Source organism: Thamnophis elegans, chromosome 12 (assembly GCF_009769535.1).
Source record: "Thamnophis elegans isolate rThaEle1 chromosome 12, rThaEle1.pri, whole genome shotgun sequence".
In the NCBI taxonomy this organism is placed as follows: Eukaryota; Metazoa; Chordata; class Lepidosauria; order Squamata; family Colubridae; genus Thamnophis; species Thamnophis elegans.
The window spans coordinates 29,041,778-29,066,723 of record NC_045552.1 but is presented as its reverse complement, the minus strand read 5'-3'; the positions used below and the strand labels follow the sequence as shown (position 1 = coordinate 29,066,723).

General features: G+C 45.8%; 1 protein-coding gene across 1 annotated transcript in view; it reads right to left on the bottom strand.

Moving 5' to 3' along the window:
• Positions 1–4,592: 4,592 nt before the first annotated feature.
• Positions 4,593–24,946, bottom strand: part of GRIK3 (glutamate ionotropic receptor kainate type subunit 3) — a 131,862-nt gene continuing 111,508 nt past the window's right edge. Inside the window, exons 11-15 of the mRNA XM_032227932.1 lie at positions 21,839–21,957; positions 18,988–19,205; positions 8,778–9,000; positions 7,045–7,295; positions 4,593–4,787 (exon numbers count right to left, since the gene is read on the bottom strand). Coding sequence (XP_032083823.1) covers positions 4,593–4,787; positions 7,045–7,295; positions 8,778–9,000; positions 18,988–19,205; positions 21,839–21,957 — 1,006 coding nt within the window. The remainder of the gene's footprint in view (positions 4,788–7,044; positions 7,296–8,777; positions 9,001–18,987; positions 19,206–21,838; positions 21,958–24,946) is intronic.

The window sequence follows — 24,946 nt, the reverse complement described above, 5'->3', positions numbered from 1 at the left end:
TTGATGGGCCCAGTTTACAATATTTTTAGAATAATTTTCAAGATACAAGGCTTCCCAAAAAATAATGCAGAGTTTAGGTGTAGAACTGAAGTTGATTCCTACAAAAATTAAACTCAAAGAATTGGAACTTTTCAAGTATTTGGGAGTGGTGGCAAAGCTGTTTTTTGGGAGGATTTTGGATAAAGTTCACAACTTAGTTTACAACTTCATAGTCCATATGCAATTACGCTAATGGCAGAATTAGCCTATTAGCATGCTTAGAGAAACCAAGCTTGCTGTTAGATTTTTTTTAAAATATTCAGATAGGGAGGTGGAAATTAGATTATATATTTATTTACATATTTATTATAAAAAGGATTGTTATACCAAATGTATGTGCATATTCCATGTGGTTGTACAGAGTTTTGTTGTTGTTTTGGTACTCCTTATTTAGTCTTCATTCCTGTTGATGCACTGGACAAGTCCCTGCAATTTCCTTGGCAAATGGTTTGCCATTACCAGCCTTCTAAGGCTGGGAGAGAGTGACCGGCTTAGGGACAGGAACTCATAGTCTTGTTGTTCCCTGCTTGATGCCTTAACCACTACACAAAACTGCCTCTCCTTGTACGGGTCTTAGTCCCTTGCAAATAACAAGCTCCTTGAAAAAAGGAAGAATCTGGCCCTTTAAAAAGTTTATTAAAACAAAATTTTTGTTACTTTAATGGTGTTTAAATCTCTTGATTGCAAAGAAAATGTTTGCCAATTTCCTGATTCTGTTTCTATTCCTCTTTTATTTTTTCTCCCATCTCATCTAAGTTCCTGTTGGTGATTTTTCATTCAATGGAGGATTATTATTATTTTTTGGCACATAAAGTAGTCCAACTCTTTCTCTTGCAGACATTGTGGCTTCTTTTAAGCTTTTTTTCTAAATTAAAAGATGCAAAATGTTTGGAGGTTTCTTTTGTAGAAATGTTTTATTTAAAATTTTAACAATGTTACCGCATACAGCAAAACTGTGCACTTGATATATCACAGTGTCTTAAAAAGGAAAATAATCATTTTTGTTTCTTTTAAAACTTTAAATTGTTCTTTTTTGAAATTCTATTTACATCTGCCTAGAATGATCTGCAAGTAACACAGTTACTATGAAACCAAAATTCTTACAAAATGTTTACAAAAAACTAAATTTATAGAAATTTCTGCATGTCCACAAAGGAATTTTCCCCCTGAATGTCACAGAGACCAGTTCTGTGGCTGTTGTTAGGAAATCAGTCCAGAGAGGGAAGATGGAAGGGCAGTTCAGTTGCCATCCCCAAAATCACTGCAAATAGAATCTTTTTGTGCAGAGACATTGTTCAAGAGCCAAAGAAGCCCTACTAAGGGTAAAGAATGAGTTGCATGGTTGTGAGTTTGGAGCATGTGCACTTTTGCAACTGGTCTTGCACAGCAACATCTGTGGTAGACCAACAGCTCAACGTCCAAAGCCAAAGCTTTTTGGTCTTCCTCTAGCCAAGATGTTGAAGGTGACGGAGGGCCTTGTACGTCTGGTCTGGTGGGTCAGCATTCGCTGGCTGCCAAGGGAAGCGGGTGGGCTATCTTAGACTTCCAGGGCACTGCCCTGGCCTGGGTCTCAGCTGTGGAAAAGCTCAGCTGCTCTAATGGAGGAACAGACACTCCACAGCTCTCTATTCACATTCAGCCAGCAGCACTTCGTGTAAGAAACATGGTCTTCAGATATACCTCGCATTTACTTTTAGTTCTTCTTCTCAGAAAGCTGGAAAAAACAGAAGTGGTTGTTGATTCAGATGCCTGGTCTCCCTCAGTGGGCAGGTGACCTCTTCTGATGGTCTTTCCTCCAAGTTCAACCTTTGGAAGTCTCCTCTTCATCGTCACACACAAAATGAAAAGACTTGCATAAGCAGACTGGTTGGGAAGGGTGAAAGACAGCAGAAAAGAAAAGAGCTTGCTGCCATGCTTAAAACTGAAAAGAAAAGGAGTCCATTTCACCTACATTTCAGAGATCAGATTAAGGGAGCTCTTCTAGATGAGCATAACTTGGCCAAACCAAAACACAAAACAAAGAGAGGAGCTACTGTCTTTCGAAAGGGTTCTGTGATAACTAAAAGAGCTGTGTTCTGATATACTGAACCATGAGTGTTTCTTGGAGCGGGAGAAACGAATTGGTAATTAAGAATGAGTAAATGAAAGGGATATACAGAAGTGGCTTTACTTATCACCACATTCAATGCTGTACAAAAAGGACTCTGTGGGGAGATTGGATTAGCCTAAGGAGCATCCTTCATCTCCTCTTCTGCCTTGAGACCCCCCTCCTCACAGGACAGAGAAGCCCCCATTCCATTTTCTTTTTTTCAAGGTCCCAAGAGGCCGTTTGAAATGAGCTAAAAGATTTAATATTCTCCTAGTCAAATATTTTCTCTTTCAGGATGGGACTGAACATCTTAATAAATATTCCCAAACTCTTGGCTCCCTTTTATTACCTCCTGCCATCACTGCTGATAAAAGTTACGCAAGATAGGAAGAGGCTGGGAGTATTTTCTTCACCAGCTTGAAAGCAGCTGCTCGGAGCTGAAATGAGATGGGAAGGGGGTACTGAAATCCTTCCCTGGGCTGCAGTTATGTTCGAACTCTCTCCCAGCCTGTTGTTTCCCAAAGAGGCTGGACCCAGCTCAGCCTCCCACCTCAACCCCTGGGTTATGACATCTCTCTGGTTGCAGTCTGGCATGCTAGACCTTTGCTGGAGGAGCAGGAAAAGGAGAACAGACTGTTGGTGTCAGCAAGCTGCCGTACATCAACAGGGAGCTAACCCACGCTCACTGGCACCGCTGATGCTACCTAGTAGGCAACAAAGCATCTGCAAGCAAGCAAAGAAACAGGCTCTGAGAGTGTCAAGGATTCCAGAGAACTCTTGATGTGTCTCCGGCCAAGCTCTGCTTCTGCGGCTAATGGGCCTGCTGAACCTGCTGCGGCCAGACCTCTTAGGTGACCTTGGTGAAGCTGAGGCTGTGGAAGGGGTCAAGGGGACAGCTCTCAAAAGGCACTTTAGAGGACAGCCTTGAAACAACTTTCTCCCTCTTGCCATCCACTGACGCGAGGATTCAGAGGGATGGAGGGAAGCTTATGCCTTCCCAGGCATGCTTTTCTTGAACTTCTTTCAGCTCGGACAGGTACCAGTTCCAGAAATGTGGCAAGCTTAGCAAGAGATGCTTGATGCTAAATGCTGATGTCGAATAAAACTGTGTCATCTGGCTCTAGCTGCCACTACACCATCCTGCCTTTTCTCTACCAGTAACTTCCCAGGCCAGGGGGTGGCACAGAATCTACACTTGGCAATTCTATAAAGGGGAGGGTGGGGAAGAGCAGCCTCACCCCTGACTCCTTCCAGATGGCAGGGGGTGATGGTCTTTGGTCATTGGGAGAGAAAAACTCTGCTTGGAAGAAAATGCAAACCATGTGCTCTCCGTGGTGCCTGGTCAAGGCCAAGCTTTGGAATCAGTTCATCCTTTGGGAACAGCTAGGGACGACTAGGAGAAGCCTTCTGGAAACCCAGGTCTTAATGCTAGGTTGGATCCCCTTGATAAGTTGCCCATCTGTTGCCTCTTGTCCTGCCTTCAGGTGCTTTGGAGAATAGGCTGACCCCCTCTTCTCTGTGACAGCCCCTCAAATATTGGAAATTACCTGGGACCTTACTTTGAAATGTATCCTTGGGCACTATGGCACTTTTCAGGAACTGTACCCAGAGGGGCTAACCAGGGGCATCTGTGCACTTGTTTCGGCCAGAGGCCTTGCCACTGCTGCCAGCATGGGGGAATGTTCATCCACATGTATGGAATGTCACTAGACCCTACAGCTCTCAAATGCCCAACCTTGTCCCCTGTTCACCCCCCCCAAAAAATCCACATTGTCATTGCTTCCTATTTGCAGATGTTGGCATGTTTCTTTCCTGGGAACTCTGCCCTGCTGGATCTGGCGACTGGATTGAGCAGAACCCGGCAAAGAGAATTCCTCTCCATGGTAGCAGGACTATGTTGACCTGCCATGGTGTGCTCTGTCCCCTTGTTGCATGTCCTGACAGCTGAGGGACCCCCACACCTTCCGTCTGGAGAAGGGAGGGTTCCCGTAGCATCACCCTCACCCTACATGCCATACCAAGGGGCTCTTCCTGAGGAACCATCATTCAGCCCAGCAGGGAGTCAAAAAACACAGTTCTACATCTCCCAGCAAGGGTGGTTGTTCTGGCCAGGACCCCTCCCTTGCCCTCCCCCCTCCGCTCCCTTGTCTCTGAAGCCTCTGGTCCATGGAGGGCTCCATGTATCTCCTGACCCAAGGCCCTTTTGCTTATTGCCATACTTAATCCAAAGGGCGGGATCCGAGAACTCAGATGGCGGGAGGTGCCTGCTTTGTCTTTTACATTTTCTTGATATGTAAACATCGAGACTCCTGGAGGTGTCCAGGTGAGGAATGGGGGGGCTGGCTGTTGCGAGGCCTGCAAGGGAAGAGTAAGATCCCCGGCTGCAGAAGTGGGGCGGCCTGCTCTGAGTCCATCCTTCCAGGGAGCATTTTCCTTGGTGCCCCAGTCCTCACCCCTCTGCTGGCTAGGGGAAGGCTGGGGTCAACCCCGTGTTACAGGCCAGGTTGTCTTTGCTGGGAAGCCGCCGGTTGTTGAACGTGTGCATGTTGATGACGGCGTCAGTCTTCACCATGAGGGGAGGCTGGGCTTTGTGCTTCGTGCGTTGCTGGCAGGTGAGGGACAGCCGAATCTCCTCAGCCATGGCGCTGCAGAAGGACCGCTGGAAGCAGAGAGGCCAAAGGAAGAGGACATTAGAGTCAGGACTTGGCTCGCTCAAGGGCAGGTAAGCCCAGCACCCCAAAAGGCCCACCTGGATGGCACCATGGTGCTGCAGGGGAGCCATACAGAGGAAGTCCCTCTTCTTCTCCCCCCCCCAACCCAAGGAGAGTCAGATGAGGGCAACTAAGGGGATATGGGGACTGTCTGCAAAGATGGAGGGGAGACAGAATACCTGTGTTCAGATACGGCCTAAGGAAAATGGTCAGAAATTCTCTTCCATTCCCAGGGCATCCAGAATCAGAAATGAAAGGGATAAGTTGCAGCTCCCTAGACTTCGTTTAAATGTATGGAAGAAATGTATGATAGTCTCCTTTACAACAGAGTAGAGCAGTCTATCTCCAACTCCTTTTAAGTGCCAGGAGAGCCAGATGGATTAAGCCGTTTTCCTGCACATCACAGAGGGTTGGACTAGATGATGCTTCTGGTGCCTTTCAGCACACATTTCTATGATTTTAAGACTCTGGCTCTTCTAATTGATTACCAATTTCTTTGTTATATAAACCCCAACACATTGACACTTTGTCCCATCCTGAAGTTGTGTGCTTTTGGGGGGGGGGGCTGGGAGGTGGGGGATGTTTTCCAATAAAGCCAGCAAGCCGAATGTGTTGATTTGCGTTGGTTGTGTTTAGAAGTAAAGCCAACTGTTGTCCATCTGGAGCATGTTAGTTCAGATTAGTGTATGTAGTATGGTCCCTGGGACAGTCTTTGCTCCCCCAACAGTCTGAACAGAACCATCAGGTGACAGAGAAAGTCATTCTCCCCCTCCCTAGACTGGTCTAGGCCTGTTCGCCTGGTACCCTTCGCCACCCCTTGTTTGCCACCAGGGTTCCGCCCCCAGCCATTAACCCCTACCATTTGTCCTCCACTGATACGACCCTAGCTGTTCGTGCTGGCCAATGGGCCCCAGCCATATCTGTCCCAGGCTCTTCATCATGGCCCTTTCGGTGAAATACTGTTCATCCTGGGCTTGGGTGCATGAGAGCCAATCAGAGAAAGGGAAGGGGGAAAGAGAGGGAGGGAGGGAGAAAGTGTTCCGTGTCGAGTTTCCTCTCTGGGGGTTTGTTCCTTCACCCAGTTGCCTTGGGTCTGAGCTAGAAAACCTTTGTTTTCTGTTTTCTGGAACGGGAAAGGCTGGGGCCCATTGTCCAGCGCAAACAGCTAGGGTCGTAGCAGCAGAGGACAAATGGTAGGGGTTAATGGATGGGGGTGGAATCCTGGTAGCGAACAAGGGGCGGCAAAGGTTACGAGGCAAACAGTCCCATTCTGCCCCAGACAGCATGTCTTTCAACTTCCCAGTTTCCTGCCTTGGATTCCTGGCTCCCTGTCAGCAGAGAGGGACCTACATATCCCCTGTCTACAGCACAGTCCTTCCAGCAGTGCCAAGAAGATTCCACACACATTTTCACTCTGATTCAGGTGACTCTGAGGATACAGACAACCCCCCAAGTGGCCTCAATGACTCTCCGAGTGCTAAGACTGGATGACTGCAAGGAATATAGATCCTTCCATTCCCCACCAGTCAGTTAGAACCAAAGAAGTTTCTTGGTTGAGAAGTGAAATGTTTCCAAAGAAAAAAGAAACAAGAAAATTCAGCTGCCTTTTGAAGAAAAGCACCTTTGGGACAACCTTGACCTGGATGATGGGAGAATCTCCATAGACACACCCTAGAATGTGGGCAGAGACCTCATCATGGCTAAAGGGAAGGAGGGATTTCAAGCTGGGTGCCTAGGAAGCTGTTTCCCCTCCTTCTCAGGACAATCTTCTCTAAATCTTCTCTTTAAAAAGGGGTGGTGGAGTCTATGAATTCCACCATGGAATTCAACTGTGGGTTGGCTCTGAGCTAGCAAAACCATGATTTATTTATTTGTTTATTTGTTTGTTTGTTTATTTAATTGGTTTGTATGCCGCCCACTCTCGAAAGACTCAGGGCGGCTTACAGATAAAAAGGGAAGGGGGGGGGGACATACAAAAATAAAAAACAACATTAAAAATTCCACAACATTCATAACTTAGGATGGGGCTGGATAAATCAACAGCCCCAGGCCTGCTGGAACAGCCAGGTCTTGGTTGCTTTGCGGAAGGCCAGAAGGGTAGTAAGGGTCCGGATCTCAACGGGGAGATCGTTCAATGATGCTTGGGGCACCTCTTCCCTTTGGGATGGTCCAACAAAGAAGGAAGAGGAAGAAGGAAGCCAATACCTGCTCCCGCTCGGCTGTCTTGCGCAGCTTGTAGATGAACTCCACAGTGGCTACGAAGACCGAGAGGATGAGACCAGCAGCCAGGACGATGAAGAGCCCACCAATATTCTGAATGCCGAGGGCGCTGGCTTCCTTGCTCTCCTCTTCTGGGCAGCCGTTGCTTCGCCACCACTTCTCCTTCATGGCGTGCAGCTTCGCCTCTTCCTGAAGCTGGAGGATCGCGATGGTAATCTTGTCCCTGTAGGGTGAACCTATAAGGCAGAGGGGGACCATTGCAGGATACTGAGGTGACAAAGCGAAAAGGAAGATTGCTCTACACAAAACCTACACAAGAATTTTCAGTCAGATATGTGGACTCCCACAAACCTGGAAAAGCAACACACTTTCTGCAGACATTCCTATTGACTGGAATGTCAGACATAATTGATACAGCCATAAGGTTCCTATCTGCTTGCACTGATCATTTTCACTGCCTCAAGGGAATCACTGCACATTCTTGGTGCAGGATAAGAGCTCAAGAAAGGAAGTTTCAGAGGTGATTCTAAATCATGTGCAGGAGGATGGATTTTTTAGTCCAGGATTTCTTTGATAGTGGAGTCCCTGGTATTCTCTGAGTGTGATTGCTTTCTTGCAAAGGTTTCCTTACCTAAGTAGGTAACATCCTTAGTGCACTGATGTTATCTAGTTGGCCAAAGAAACATTTACTAGCAAACAGATTTAACAGATTAACAGAGTTGGAAGGGACTTTATAGGTCATCTAGTCCAACACCCCCCCCACTGCTGAAGCAGGAGATCTTACACCATTTCTAACAAATGGCAGTCCAATCTCTTCTTGAAAGCCTCCAGTGATGAAGCTCCCACAACTTCTGTTCCATTGATTGATTGTTCTCACTGTCAGAAATTCCTTCTTATTTCTAGGTTGAATCTCTCCTCAGTCAGTTTCCATCTATTATTCCTTGTCTGGCCTTTGGGTGCTTTGGAAAATAGCTTGACCCCCTCCTCTCTGTGCAGCTCTTCAAATATTGGAGCACTGCTCTCCTGTCTCCCCTGGTCCTTCTCTTCTCTCGACTAGCCATGCCCAGTTCCTGCAACCATTCTTCATATGTTTTAGCCTCCAGTCCCCTAATAATCCTAGTCGCTCTTTTCTGCACTTTTTCTAGTCTCAACATCTTTTTTATAATGTGGTGACCAAAACTGGATACAGTACTCTAGGTGTGGCCTTACTAGGACTTTATAGAGTGGTATTAGTACTCCACTTGATCTTGAGTAACAGTATCCCTCTGTTAATGCAACTTAGGACTGCATTGGCTTTTTTGGCTGCCGCTGCACACTTCTGGCTCATATTTAGCTGGTTATCTACTAAGACTCCAAGATCCCTCTCACAGTCACTGCTATTAAGCCTGGTTTCACCCAGTTTATATGTGTACTTTTGGTTTTTCTTATCTAAGTGTAGGACTTTACTTTTCTCTACAAACAACAAAGAGAACACAGGGACTCCACAGTTCAGTCCTGAGCTGCAAATATACTCTTCTATTGGTTCTTTGATTGCTATAGTAGACATGTGGGATGATCAGGGATTATCTCTAACCCGAGACTGGTCCAAGACAAAATTTGCAATTGTGCCTTGATAGCAGCCCATTTGGCCTAAACCACAGTCTACAGAGCCCAAATTCCTGCATGCTTTTATCGAATGCCACCCTCCTTCCCACCCTCTAGCCTTTTGTTGCTCTCACCCATGGGAGTGCCAATCCCATAGCCCTTGGAATCAATCAGTCCCCCAATCTGGGTTAGGTTGCAGTTTCGTTGGGTGATGTACTCAATGGTGGTGGATTCCATCAGCAGGGCATAATCAGAAGTCAGGGCACGCTGGATCCCTTCTTCGTTGTTCTTCACAAGAGCTGAGGGTTTGCTGCTCATGAAGGCCCACATTTTTTCAAAAGTAGAGATCTTGGATTTCTGGAAGGGAAGATCAATGGAAAAACAAAAGAACAACAAGGGAGGTTTTTTTAAGCCAAAGCAAGAGGGATAAGGTAAACTTCACTCAAAAGCCATTGTGGGCCAGCTCCTGCCCAGCCCTTGCCTTCATCTCAAATGTCAGACAGCAGGAGATTTGGGCTCAAAATGGGCCAGCTGTCAAAAGGGGGTATAGCAAAAGCACTCTTCCTTTACATTACACAGAAGGATTCTGCATGAGCTACATTACTCCAGCTCCTCCATAATGCACATGGCTCTTTGGTGCCTACTGTTTCTGGTGATGGATGGTGTTCCATGAAAATCATGAATGAGAAGTGTTTGAGCAGGTGGAATCACAGAAAACTAATCCAAAATTCAAAGAGCTTTTGCCAGGACTGTTCATGGCAGAACACATAATCTGATGGCCGGTTCTATGGTTAGGTTGGCAACCTGTAACTAAGGCAAACAAGCTCAGACTATCAGGTAGCCACCATGACACTTTCCAAGTTTTCAAATGCTGGAGGAGAAGAACAGAACTACAGAGTAGAAGAGTTGGAAGGGACCTTGGGGTCTTCTAGTGCAACACCCTCTCAAATAAGCGACCTCTATATCAATCCAGACAAATAGCTATCCAATCTCTTCTTAAAAACCTGATGGGGCACCCACAACCTCTGGAGGCAAACCGTTCCACTGGGGGATTGTCACTGATGTAAAGAAAGAGGATCATTAAGATTAGAAAGTGGCACAAGCATAAGAATGTTTCTTTTTAAAAAGCAAAACAGGATAGAATACAACTCTCAACTAGGAGAGATCCCTGGTGATTATCATCCTTGGCCTTGGATGGGGCTGAACTATCCCAGGCAGACTTGGTGCGTAACTTGGGGGTCCCTGACTCACAGCTCCTGCTTGAAGAGCAGGTGACAGCCATGGCCAGAAGGCTCTTTGCCTAATTCTGTGTTGCACACCAATTGCACCCTTCCCTGGACAGGGAGTCTCTACACTCAATCACTCATGCCCTGTCATCTCCCAATTGCTCACTGAAGTGCACTGGGTACCTGTTTGCTTCTGGGTCCAATTCAAGGTGTTGGCCATCGCTTATAAAGCTCTACAAGGCATAGGATTGGGTTATCTACAGATCCACCTTCACCAGTTGTGAAATTCATTTTTTTTTACTACCAGCTTGGTTGGTGTGACGTGGCTTGATCAGTGTGGCTTGGTGAGTGTGGCAGGGGAAGGATACTGCAAAATTTCCATTCCCACCCCACTCTGGGGCCAGCCAGAGGTGGCATTTGCCAGATCTCTGAACTACTCAAACTTTCCACTACTGGTTCTCTGAATTACTCAAACTTTCCACTACTGGTTCTCCGAACTACTCAAAGTTTCTGCTACCAGTTCTCCAGAACCTGTCAGATTTCACCCCTGAGCTTCACCCAATCTCATCAGCCTGTCTCACTTGATCAGGCAGGAAAAGTATGCTATCAGTCAAATGATTTTGACTGGCACAGTCTAGGAAGGCAGCTTTCTCAGTTGCTGCCCCTGCTTTATTGAACATCCAATCCCCAGAAGGGAGGAAAGCCCCCAATTGACTTTCCACAAAGGGGTCAGAACCTGACTCCTTGGCCTTGTGGTGGTGGTGGTGGTGGGGGGGGCACAGAAAAAATCCCAACTGTGTGGCTGGGTAGTTCCGTGAGAACCCCCCTGACTATAACAATCAAATTTTAAATGGCCATATTATGACTTTTTTTCTTCTTTTGATGTTTAATTGTCATCCTATAATTCTAAAATTTTTAACCCTAATTTAATTTTTAATTTTAATGCTACTTTTTCTACATTGTTTTGCTCATTGGTTATATAATATTGTACATGGTGTGGAAGGAGGTTTAGAAATATGAAAGAAAATAAGAACATAAAATAAAATAAATCAATAAAAATAAATCAATAAATAATAAACCAAATAAATAAATAAAGTTATCCATTTCAGTTGTTTCTAAAACAAAAGCAAATAAAGATGTATTTGGCTGTACTTATATGCAATCCTAGACCAGCCATGCTGTCTGAAGAATTCAGGGAGTTGAAATCCACAAGTCTTAAAGTTGCCAAGTTGGAGACTCCTGCCCTAGACAATAGGGTTTAAATCATGACAGGCCTATAGCCATCTTTTCTTTTGGATCTTTGGCCTGCCACACTTTCTATTATTCTACTATGCATTTTCTATTGTGGGAAAATGGGAGGGGGATTGTACAGAATTAGATGTGATGTAGCCATAACAAAATTCTTTGTAGAAAACCAAGGTCATCCTTCGTCTTTTGAACCTCTGCACCTGACCGGAACTGGATGGGTGGAACTGCCAGCATGGCAGTGGTAGATTGGACCATGTGATGGACTTGTGAGTGTGGGGCCAAGATCTTGAACTTTCAACTGGGTGGGGAAAACCAGGAAGCTTTTAGATTTGGGTTTTCCCAGATGTGCCAACATAGCTTTCTTCACAAATTGGAACTTGAAGGAATCCTTTGCCTTGGACTCTGATTTACTTTTGAATGATATTTGGAACCCTGACAGACAGAATGGCTGTGTTGGAATTGACATCAAAAGTAATCTAGGCCATCCCCATGCTGAGACAGTAGCCCGGTCTACCTTTCTAGTATCTGCTAATTTTAACTTAAGAAAGAGTCTAAATCCTTGGAGGAAGCCAAGACCACTTCCAGGAGTTCACTCTGCCTGGCCATTCTGTCTTGATAATTGCAGGGGAACCAGTTTGATTCATCATTCATGGATCAGCCTTTCCAATATTCCAAAATGTTGTCTCTGATTCATTCCTAAAGCAATCTAAGGTGTAATAAGGCCCATCAACCTTTTCTCAGGAAGTTTTATCTTGAGGCCCACACCTTTTTTTGCTTCTTAGTCTCTGAACTTAGTCTCTTACTCTCTGAACTTGCAGATGGTCCATAAATCCAAGCTGAAGGAGCAACTGGCTAAGCTTAGCAGAAAACAAAGTAGCTTCTCTTCTGAAGGAGAAGCAAATTGTATCTCATAGGAAATGATTTTCAACTTAACTTCTTGTTTGTTTGTTTGATTTGCAGCCTACCACAATTACACAGACCATTGGTATCAGTGGTGGGATTCAATTTTTTTTACTACCGTTTCTGTGGGTGTGGCTTGGTGGGCATGGCATGGCTTGGTGGGTATGACATGGGAAGGTTATTGTAAAATCTCCATTCCCTCCCCACTCCAGGGAAAGATACTGCAAAATCCCCATTCCCTCCCCACTCCAGGGGAAGGTTACTGTAAAATCTCCATTCCCTCTCCACTCCAGGGGAAGGTTACTGTAAAATCTCCATTCCCTCCCCACTCCAGGGGGAGGTTACTGAAAAATCTCCATTCCCTCCCCACTCCAGGGGAAGGTTACTATAAAATCTTCATTCCTTCCCCACTCCAGGGGAAGGTTACTGTAAAATCTCCATTCCCTCCCCACTCCAGGGGAAGGAAACTACAAAATCTCCATTCCCTCCCCACTCCACGGGAAGGTTACTGTAAAATCTCCATTCCCTCCCCACTCCAGGGGAAGGGTATTGTAAAATCTCCATTCCCTCTCCACTCCAGGGGAAGGATACTGCAATGATTACTGTAAAATCTCCATTCCCTCCCCACTCCAGGGGAAGGATACTGCAAAGATTACTGCAAAATCCCCATTCCCTCCAAATCAGCTGCAACTCGGGAGGCAGAGAATATATGGGGGCGGGGCCAGCCAGAGGTGGTATTTGCTGGTTCTCAGAACTACTCAAAATTTCTGCTACCGGTTCTCCAGAACTGGTCAGAACCTGCTGAATCCCACCTCTGCTTGGTATCTGTCACTAGCGCATTGGCTTTGATTTCCAGCAAATTTTGAGGGCACCTACAAAAAGAAACTTATACTTTCCATGCCAAGCTAGCCTTTTTGTTTATTGGTGTGTGTGTGTGTATATACATGGAGAATCACATGTGTCATAAAAGCACTACATTTTCACTCATTGCCAGAAAAATTACCTGAGTTTACGAGAAGGCAATATACAATTAACATAGAAGTGTATGTACAGGCACTCCAGCCTTACCTTGCATTTGAAGAGGTTATATTACTAGCAATTAGAAGCTGACATCAATACAAAAGGTGGTTAACAGTATCAGCTTTTGAAGTTAATCGGCTATCTGGCATATATTGATTGAACTGCTACATAGCATTTTGAAAATAGCCAAACAAAAGATTTATTGAGATACCCCCACATTTGTTACAACACGACTGGGTGTTGTAATGCTTCTCCACCTTCAAGCAAATGAAAAGCACTTTAAATTAGTTCTTTTGCTCAAATTGATAGCGTCTTGCAATTGCCATTTAAGCTGCTGATTTGGAATTCATTTTGCTTTTGGCAACAAAGAAAACCCTTTGTGCACCTTGTCATGTATCTCTGTGGTGAGTGCAAGATTCTGGGTTGTTTCCACATACACAATTTAACAGAATAACAGAAGGGACCTTGAAGGTTTTCACGTCCAACCCCCTGCACAAGCAGGAGACCCTGGACTATTCCAGATAAATGATTGTCCAATCTCTTCTTTAAAAATTCCAGTGTTGGAGCACCTACAACTTCTGGAGGGAAGCCATTCCGCTGGTTATGAGAATCTCCAACAGACGCTGGTTAATTGTCAGGAAATTTCTCCTTAGTTCTAGTTGCTTCTCTCCTTGATTAGTTTCCCTCCATTGTTTCTTCTCCTGCCTTCTGGTTCTTTGGAAAATAGGTTGACCCTCTCTTCTTTGTAGCAGCCCCTCAAATACCAGAACACTGCTGTTATGTCACCCCAGGTCCTCTTTTTCGCTAGACTAGATTCCTGCAATCCTTCATATATTTTAGCGCCCAGTCTCCTAATCATCTTAATTGCTCTTCTTTGCACCCTTTCAGGAGTCTCAACATCTTATTTACATTGTGGCGACCAAAACCGAATGCAGTACTCCAAGTGTGGTCTTACCAAGGCCTTATAAAGTGGTACTTTGTGTGATCTTGATTCTATCCCTCTGTTAATGCAGTCTAGGACTGCACTGGTTCTTCGGTGGCTGCAGCATACGTCTGGTTCATATAGGACTCACAGCCATTGCACTGACAATGAAAAGCTTCTGATATCACAATACTCTCTACAACAGGGGTGTCAAACTAGATTTCATTGAGTGCCGGATTAGCATCATTACAGTCCTTTGGGGACCAGGGGGGAGAGAGGGGCGTGGCTGGGGTGGTTGCAGTTGAATGGGTGTGGGTGGGGACATGGCCAGCTTGACTTCACTTGTGTGGGTGGTGCCTGTGGCATCCAGGTGGGGTTGGCAGGGAAGCTACAGCCGGTGTGCCTTCAGTTGCTTTGAGAAACTCGGTTTTCCACCCCACCCCTGCCAGGCTGTGCTGCTCTGGGGGGGAGGGATTGCCTTCCACCTTATCTGCCATGCCACGAACAGCGATTGACCATCCCCCAAGCCCCACTGCTGTCAAAGTAAATCCCAGGTGCTGCGCTGCAATGGACAGATGAAAAGTGCAGCTTTTGTCTGAAGGAAGAGGAGGAGTGGGGAGAAGAAAGAGGGAAAGTGGCCAAGTGAGAAGTGCCCCGCCAGCCAGGCACTGAAGCGCCACCACTGCCAAGAGAGAGAGGGGGGGAGGGAGAGAGGGGGAGGAAGGGTTGATCAGATTATTCTCTCACTTTCTCATCCCATCTCATGGCACTGGCATTAATCATGCTCTCCATGGTGGCCTGCAGCTGATCCGTCCTTCACCCACCCTCTCTGGCTCGCTTCGTTCTTCACCACTTCTCCTTGCTCGCCGCCATAAGGGAGCAGGAGGATAGGAGGATAAGTGATGCACTGGTGTGGTGCCACAAAGCATGGTGGTGGTGGGGAGATGAAATGAAGCATTTGGGAGGTGGAAGATGGAACAAGGTGGTGGTGGAGGAGGACAAAGCAAAGCAGTGGAGTTACCCCACCCACACTGCACTGGCTCACCTGAGGGGCCTTCAGCCGGGCCACTTGTGCCAAACCCTCACACACACCCCACCCCCAGGGCAGCCACATCACTAATCTGCTTTCCAGCTCCATTCTCCGACACTGCGTGCAGCGTAACAAAAATAGTCTGTGGGATTACAGTAAAAAAAATAATTCAGACCTTCCAACTTCTCACAAAAAAAAAAGATCTCGCAAGGTTGGAAGGCCTGAACTAATTATTTTTACTGTAGCCCCATAGACTACTTTTGTTGCCCTGCATGGGGTGGCAGAGAACTAGGCCTATATGCATGTGCGGCCTCCTCCTCCTTTGTGTGCGCACGCCTGCCGGAATGGTGTGGGCTGGGTTGAAGTGACACAGGCCAGCGCCTTACAGTTTCTGGCCACCCAGGCCAGATATGACCTAATTGAGGGCTGTATGCAGGCTGCATGCCTTGAGTTTTAGGTTCCACCACAAATCCGCGGTAGACTAAAGCGTGCTCGACGAAAGCGCGTACGTGACGTCATCACAGCGCAATGAAAACGGCACGCTGTGAGCAGTAAATTTAAAATTAACGTGAAAACCTTACCCTAACCCCCCCAAACCTAACCCTAAACCTAACCCTAAGCCTAACCCTTAACCTAACCCTAAACCTAACCCTAAACCTAACTCTTAACCTAACGCTAAACCTAACGCTAACTCTTAACCTAACCCTAAACCTAACCCTAAACCTAACCCTTACCTTTATGTGAATCGGCTTGCTTTAATTTTATTTTAATTTTAATTTAATTTATTTTTAATTTTATTTGTCGCGCTGCTGATGACGTCACGTACGCGCTTTGATCGGGCGCGTTTTAGTGGACCGCGGTTTTGACGGGTCACGGAGTTTTACACCTCTATTCTACAGGGATAAGTGTGCTGGTGGGAAAAGGCTCTCCAACCTTACAAGTTTGCAGTTTGAAACAAGAAACAAAAAACATGCCAAAAGAATCTATAGCGAGGCTGGTTCAGCCAGCATTTTAAACAAACTGTTATTAATCATAGTTTATTAACATAATTGCCCTTGTAGTCCAGATCAGTTGTTTTTTGGAATGCTTGCTTCTCCAACTTCTGGTGGGTAGATGACCAGAATTACTGCAAGGGAGAGAGAACTGGCCTGGCTTGTCTCCTTTTCAAAGGAGCTGCCTCATCTTCTGACTTAATGGGAGCAGAGCTTTCAAAAGTGGGATCATCCTTTGCCAGGCACACAGCCCATCATCCCCACCTCTGAGTTCTGGTTCATTTAAACCCTCAAATTTGTGGCTGGGAGAGGCACAAGAGCCAAATGGTTAAAGATGCTGAGCTTGTCAGCTGGAAAACTGACAATCCAGGTTCAAGACCCAAGCACTAGGTGATGGGTGTGAGCTTCCATTCCTTGCCACAGCTCCTGCCCACCTAGCAGTTTGAAAGCAGGCAAATGTGAGTAGACAAATAGGTACCACTTTGGTGGGAAGGTAACAGTGTTGTTTGCCTTTGGCTCTATAGCTATACTGGCCACATGGCTATGGAAATTGTCTTCGGACAAGGCTGGCTCCCTCAGCCCAGGAATGGAGATGAGTGAGTGCATGCGCGCACACACGCACACACACGCACACACATGCACACACAGAGTCAGAATTGACTGGAAGGGGGAACCTTTATTTTTACCTTTATTTACAACTCAAAGCTGCTCTTGATCTCCCCCCTGACTCTGTGTCTCCACCATCAGTTGCTTTGTTCCTGCCCAGAAAGGCAGGGCAGCTTGGCTGGCAGAAGGCCCAGGTAACCTGGGCTGGCCAGGGGTGCTTCCTTGGAAGTGGAGAGGAGAGTCTGGCTGCAATCGCATAAGAAACTGAGGCCGTCCCAGTAGCTTTTCTTCTGTCTGCATCAGAGCAACTATTCAGCACTGATAGTCCTTAACTTACAAGCATGACTAAGCTCAAAATTTACCTGGCTAAGCGAAACAGTTGTTAAGTAAGTTTTGTCCCATCCTACGACCTTTCTTGCCACAGTTGGTAAGTAAATCACTACAATTGTTAAGTTAGCAACATGGTTCCCCATTGACTTTGCTTGTCAGGTCACAAAAGGAGCTCACGGGATACCAGGACACTGCGACCATCATAAATATGAACACTTGCCAGCATTTGAATTTGGATCATGGGGATGCTGCAACAGTCGTAAGTGTGAAATATGGTTGTAAGTTACTTTTTACAGTGCCACTGTAACTTCAAACGGTCACTAAATGATCTGTTCTAAACCGAGGACTACCTGTAATGGCAGAAACATCCACGGGACTCTCCTGGGCCTCCAGCCAGGCTCCTGCTGTCCTAGCAGTCCAGAGCTTGCTTCCAGAATGAGTCTGCAGGGTTCTTGGCTTGAGCAGTCATTCCATCCTGCCAGCATCCAAGGGATTGCAGGTGGAGAATCCAACAGAGGGTGGCTAGCATGGCATCCCACAGTTTTCTGAGCAAGGAATTCCCACCGCCAGGGAGTCCCTGCCCCGGCAATCAGCAAGAGTTTTTGGGGGCCTGATAGGCCTTGCTTACATTTCTTGGCTGAGACTCCGCTGTCCTCCTGTCAGACCCTTGCACGATGCTCAGGCCCAACTACACTGTCAGGCCTGCAGCCATCTATTCTATTGGATCCCTGGCCTGCTGCACTCTCTATTATTCAACTATGCATTTTCTATTGTGGGAAAATGGGAGTGGGGATTGTACGGAGTTAGATGTTATGTAGCCATAACAAAATTCTTTTTAGAAAGCCAAGGTCATCCTTTGTCTCTGCATCTCTGAACCTGACCGGAACTGGATGGGTGGAAGCTGCCAGCATGGCAGTGGGAGATTGGACCATGGGCTGGACTTGTGGGTTTGGGGGCAAGATCTTGAACTTTCAACTGGGTGGGGAAAACTGGGAAGCTTTCAAATTCGGGTTTTCCCAGATGTACCAACATTGCTCTCTTAATAAATTGGAACTTTGAGCAATACTTTGCCTTGGACTCTGATTTACTTTTGGATGCTATTTGGAACCCTGACATACACACTTAATTGAGAGCAACATTAGCAATATTCACATATTGCAAAGTAGGGAAGTCACTGTACAAAATGGTTCCTAGCCTGTCAATCCTGGCCAGGAAAACTAGATACCATCAAGTTAGGCAACTCCCATTATGTTGCTCCTGCTCCATTCCCCCTTGAGGAGCCATTATTGGAGATCACAGATCAGGAGTTTGGAAATGCTCCTGGGCTGTGCCAGGATCCTCTTTGGCATTCACAGCCACCAAACCCCTTGATACCAAATTCCAGAGCCCCTGCCATGCCTTGGGCCCCAGTTGCATGGAAGCAGCTGTTTTATCCCAGGCCCAAATATATTTCACAGACAAGGACCTGCAGATTTGATTAGCAACTGAAGTCCCACCATGATTCCTCCTCAAGTGGCAGCCTCCAACCTCCCTCCCCCTTTCAGCAAGAGCAAGAATGCCCAGCCCCGGTGAGCTTCTCAACCACAGGCGCCCTCTTTCCCGGCTGTTTTGGCGGGCCCCCCTTCCTGCTTCCCTGGGCAAATCACTCTCTGCTTATACTGACAGGGCCCTTGGAAAGCTGCGGGAGGCTGAAAGGGGAAGCAGTGGGTCAGGAGTGGGTTCCGGCTTCTGTTACTGCTGGTTCGCTCAGGGGCATGCTTCGTGAGCATGCTACAGATGCATGCACAGAATCAAAAAACAAAATTGCAGCACCTAAGGCACCGCTGATAGAACTGGTTTGGGGGCGTGTCCAGCCTAGTTACTACCTACTCAGCCAAACCGATCCAAACTGATAGGAACCCACTTTTGCAGTGGGCCCCCTTTGGGATGGGCAGACAGGAGAGGGCCAAGAGAGGAAGCAGCCATCCCACTGGCAGGTCTGCATGGACACAAGGGCTCTGTTCGCTCATTCGGCTGTGACAGATGCTCCGGGGCCACTATGGAGGAGAGTCACTTAGGTTGCAAGCTCACCTTGAAGAAGACCATGGTGGCTCCGTCCTTGACTGCTCCATATTCGATTTTGGTCTGCTTGGCCAAATCATCTGCGGAGCCAATGGGGGATTCCATCCTCTCCACCGTCAAGAAGGCAGCTAAGTTGGCCGTGTAGGAAGAGATGATTATGAGGGTGAAAAACCACCAAATTCCCCCAATGATCCGAGTGGACAGAGCTTTGGGCATCAGCTCGGAGCCTGGGAAAGAAGAGAGAAAGAGAGGGAAACAGTCACAGGCTGGACAGCCTCTCCCCTCTCCAGGCTTGCGTCTGAGTCACGAGCTGCACCCCATTACACCAGGTCAACCTGAGTGACGCCTAAGAAACGCATCCTGCTGTTTCCATTCTTTCCTTCTGCCCCTGGCAGAAATCCCCAGCCCATTCCTGCTGACCTTGTGGCACAGCCAGTAATTTATGGGGAGCTGTAAATCAGAGTAATTAACTAAGCAGCACTTATGTGATTTGAATAGCAAGCCATTTGTGAACTTTTATGTCTCTTTTGTTCAATCGTTTAAAATCAAAAGAAACTCCTTTTATGTGGATTGTTTTTCAAAAGGGCTCACTCCGAGGACATTCTCCAAATATACAGGCTTAAAAAAAATCCAAAACCTCTGGGCAAGAAATTATTAGGGCTATAAGTAGCAGCCAAGGGCAGCAAACACCATTTAAAATGTGTTACAGGCCTACAGTGACTTTGTCCAAAGAGAGGGAAGGACATCCATGGATGGCTTTATCTCTTCTGCTCCTGATTCCAGGTAGAACCAGATTCAAAAAGGGATCCAGGGGAGGAAACCTGTGTCCCAGAAGTCTGAAAATTATGAGATGAAAAAGTGTGTGTCTTCAAAGACATTGAATCCATATCCCCACTGTGCTTCAGTGCTGAAAAGTGATAGCAGTTGTGAAGGGAAGAACACTCCAGACAGGAGGTCCGAAAACCTGGTGGACTTGGCGCCTTGCTGCTACCTAGTCTGCTCCAGCCAAGGAGCCTCTTTCTGTGCTGGCTGGCCAGATTCCTGGTGAATTTCCTCAAGCCTACAATTCATAGACATGGAAAGACCTCCTGAGCCCATCATGCTCAACCCCCTGCTTGGTGCAAAAATCCAAATGGAAACATCCCAGATAGAAAAGGAGCATGATGCCACCCCAGGTCAAAAGTTCCTCTGTTCAGTTATCCTTAATATGCAGGAGTTTCTCTAAGATCAGAAAGTGTGATAAAAGAGTAGTTAATCAAATACATTGCTGTAGCCATATCAATATAATTTTAAGTGAGGAAGGAAGGAAGAAGGAATGAAGGAAAGTTAGTTGGACATTGTCTCTCTGTTTTCAAAATTGGACAAGAAAAACAAGGAAAATGGTTACATTTTCTTTGCTCCTAAAAGGTAGGCATTATCAAAAACCCTACCATGAATTACAGCACTGAATCTCCTGCCTTCTTGGAGTTACAGTGTAAATTGATCCCAGCAAACCTATCACAACCACCATTTCCAGATTAGATTAGATTAGGTTAGATTAGAATAGTTGGAAGGGACCATGGAGGTCTTCCAGTCCAACTCCCTGTTGAGGCAGAAAACCATACATCATTTCAGACAAATGGTTGTCCAATCTCTTCTTAAAAACTTCCAGTGTTGGAGTATTCATACAGTCTGGAAGCAAGTCATTCCAGTGATTAATTGTCCTGTCAGAAAATTTCTTCTTTGTTCTAGATTGCTTCTCTCCTTGATCAGTTTCCACCAATTGCTTCTTGTCCTTCCACCTACAGGTCTGGGGGATGTGAGGTATTGCGTTTGGTCTCTTCAGGAAAGAGTCCTTGAGGCCATCAGGTTCAACCCCCTCCCACCCCCCTTCCTGGCCACTGGATAACTTCCTGCCTGATGCAGAGTTCTTGAAAACTCAAACACTTGCATTCTTTCTGTGCCATTTTCCAGTATGGCTATGACTCACAGAACAGATCGGTGACTACACAGAGCATGGCAAATTAGAGACTCGGATTAATATTCAGAAAGAAAGGAAGTAAATTTCTTTAAAAATGATGAAGGGGCAGCTTCCTATGGAACCTCAGGTTCTGATTAGTGGCATTCATAGACATTCAACATGATGACAGCCTCCCTCTTTTTGTATATGTGTCAACGTCACCCCTGCATGCAAAAGTTGTCTAGGGTGCAGCCACAACGACCCCCGTGACTTTTTCATCCTCCCCAGCTTGGGCCCTGTGACCCTGGTCCGAGGCCTCCCTGTGTTCCTTGGGTCTTTATTCTTTTTTCACGAATGAAAAAGTACCCAGAGCAAATGCTGAGTAATCCCTGTCAGGCTTTGAGCACAGGGAAATCTACTCCCTGCTGGCTTCCGGGCCTTCCATTAGTTTAGCTATTTAGACCTGTGGAAACCCCTGGACTCCCACTTCTCCCTGGCAGGAAGGGCTGGTGAGCAGGTCCTGTGGGGAGCAGAGGGAGTCTCACTCCTCAGGACCCTTTGGACTGGGTAGTTCTATCTAAGTAGGTCTCGCCTCTGCTCTAAAGATCCTCCCCAGTGGAAGAGACAGAGAAGCTGATCTTGACAAGCTCTTCAGAGGCTGCCTAGAGACATCCTCTCTCCCCCCTCCCAATTTCAAAAGCAACGTCTTTGCTTGTCATTGTGTGATGACAGCAACTCCTTGGTGCTCTGCTGCTGCTTGTAACCATGAAGGAGAGAAGACACCGTATTACATCTCTTGCTCCAAGGCTTTTCCCCCCCTAACAACAACATTCATCTCGCACCTGTCAGTCAAGAAGCACGCTACAAGCACATGGAGCAATACAAGAAGAAGGGAAGAAGAGGAGCAGGAGCAGGACTTACCTTGCTGCATCAGGGCTCCCATTCCAAACCAGAAACTGTTGAGGAGAGTGAAGTTGTTCTCGACAATGTCTGACCCAGGGTTGCATGGATGAGCATCATACCATTCGTAAGGGCTGAACCTACATGTGGAAAGAGGGGAGGTCACACTCCTGCAGAGAAGGCAGGCACGGATGGGCAGGAGAAAAATGCCATGGGTCGGGCATCACTTGGGCAATTTGAATCAGGTTCAACCCATTCAGGTTTGAGCAAAAGTAAAATTCAAAAGTTGGCCTTCCCTAACCATCACTGGAGAAACAGCCTATGGCAGTACTGATGTTTTGGTGAAACTGGCTGATACACGTAGCAAAAATAACCTTTAGACAGTGAGATGCGGATGAATTGTGAAAGTAGCTTTTATAATTTAATTTTCCTATGTCTTTCTCCCTTTATTTTGCAAAGTTGCCTGCTCTGAGGAGAGGGACCCCAATCAATTGGGATAAGTAAGAGGAAGGGGCTTTGCATAAACATGTATTGATGTGTATAAAAATAAAATGCTTCATACGGTCCTTTTATGACCTGAATGGTATTGGTAGATTGCTACCAATACATGTGCCTAGTGCTGAAATGCTTACAAACATTTGAAATGATGGACTGTAGCCTGAAGTTGAATTTCATTCCCAGTGATTGCAAACAGATCCAGGTTGTTTTCTTGGCAACAATTTATACAGTACTAAAGAGAGTGTGATTTACAGGTTTTTACAGTGAAAACCAGGATAGAAATTCTACAAACAAGCAAGCTGGGAGCCAAGGAGGAGGAGAGCAGGCCAAGCTAGGGAAGAGAAGCAATACTGGGGCTCCACTTAGGAGAATAAAATGGAAGCAAGGCCGAGTCAAACTTGCCATCCATGCAATGAGACCAGTTTTCTTGCTGGCATACCATCCTCTGGCTGATGCAAATTGGGTCTCCACTTAAGCAGAGGAACCTCTGAGGTTCTGAACAGCCATGCAGGTGATAGAAATCTTTCTGCTCTGGGAGGACTCATGGAAATGATGGTTAGCTGTGAAAAAGATCCTCATTTGGGAAAACCTTTCTCCTCCCAACTTTCGCACACGTTAGTTATTTTGCTAGAACAGGTACTGGCAAAGGACGAAAAGAGGCATAAAAGGGACTTTTGAGGGAATCTCAAACTGTAGGAATCACTTCCAGCCAGCCAACTGGAAATTTTAAATTAAAATCTTTTCCATATATGTAAAAAAAAAAATGCAGCTAAGAGACAGCTCTGTGGAAGAATGAAACACGATAGGTGAATTCATATATAGTTATTGCAGCATTTCAGGAATACAATGATTGGACACCTCAGATACCCAAACATTCATTGGAAAACCAATTCAATCTAGATTGAACACACACCCCTCCGCTTTTCCCTTCCCGGATCCTTAGTGGTTTGGCTGGTTCTTTCATTCCCCAACAAAATGAAAGAACATTTTCTCTTTTAGAACTGATTCCAACCAAGAGGAAAATATTCCTTGGAGAGCAAAAGCCTCTGTTCCTGCCAAATCTCTATAAAAAACAAGCTTCCTACGTTCATTTCATTCCTCTAGTTACAGAAACAAAGTCATTAACAGATTAACAGAGTTGGAAGGGACCTTGCAGGTCATCTAGTCCAACCCCCTGCCCAAGCAGGAGTCCCTGAAAGCCAGATTTCATGACGCGCAGCTACAAAATCTTAGAGATATATTAGGTGGGATCCCATGGAAGGAAATTCTCAAGTCTAAAGGTGGGTGAATCTTATCCAAAGTAAAATACTGGAAGTACAAAAGGGGCTCCCCCCTCGCCCCTTTGGTTCCTTTCTTTTTGCTGTATCAGTAGTAAAAGGAAGGGATGGCAACCTTTTCACCAGGTATTACTTTGAGTCTAATACACTTTATCTCAGAGCTTTGAAGGAACGTGAAGATGTCACTGCATATTGGAGCACTTCTCTAGGGATTAAAGGACAATGAATATTAATCCTATCTTCACAAAGTAGGGGGAAGAAGCCAGGATGGGTTCAGCGTGCCAGTTCGGTGCGTGCACATTTGCAATTAAAAAAGGTCTGCGCATGTGCATGACATTACAAAAGTTTTAAAAGATTAAATTTTTGCAATGCACATAGCCGAAAATCAAGATGCCGATAGAACTGGTTTAGGGGCATGGCAAGCTGAGTTACTACATACTCGATTGAACCGGTCCGAACCGGTAGGAACCCAACTCTGGAAAAAGCACCAAGAGCCAGAAAGGAGGAGCCAGATTGGCCAATTTGACATTGATATCTGGTAAAAGTGTAGATTATTGAGCAGTCAGTTTATTAGCCTCTAGAAAATTATTTTATTTGTTTTTCACATTTCTATACCACCCATTTCCCTCAAAGAGGGAATCTGGGCAGTGTACAATAAAACATTAAAATATAAAACAACCCCATCCAAGTATAAGTATAAAAGTTGAAATAAAATTTAAAATTTGTTTAACAGGTACTAGCATGGGTTTGTTAATAACTAGGCAAGCCATGCCCTGTTGGGTCATTGATTGAAAGATATTTCCTTACCTAGAAAGAGAAACAGAATGATTATGGGTGGGCAAAAAAAGCAATGAGACTGGGAGTGGCTTCTGAATTCCTGCAGGCTTCCCCACTGACATTGCTTGTGGGAAGCGAGCAGGGAACATCGGAAATTTTCTTTCCTTTCTTCTATGGGCAAAATCAGCATTCAGACAAATGGAACAATTTAAAACAAAAAGAATGTGGCTTTGTAAGTTCCGGCTCGCAGAGGGGCTTGTATGTTTTTATCAGAACATGCCCTTTTACAATTCCTGAATCTCAAGTTACAAACATTTCTTCTAAGGCCATTCTTCTCTGTAGATAAAAGAAGGGAAGGAAGCAATCTGAGATCTATTGTTATTACTTATTAATATGTATGCATGCATAATTTTCTCTTCCTTTCTTCAACATTTTCCCCAGCCTGACAACATTTCTTAGTTTATTCTGAGTCTTAGCTTTCCTGACTTTATCCCTGCAGATTCGGGCTATTTGCTGGCATTCTGTTTTAGCTATATGCCCGCCTTTCCATTTTTATATTTGTTCTTCTTGTCCCTTA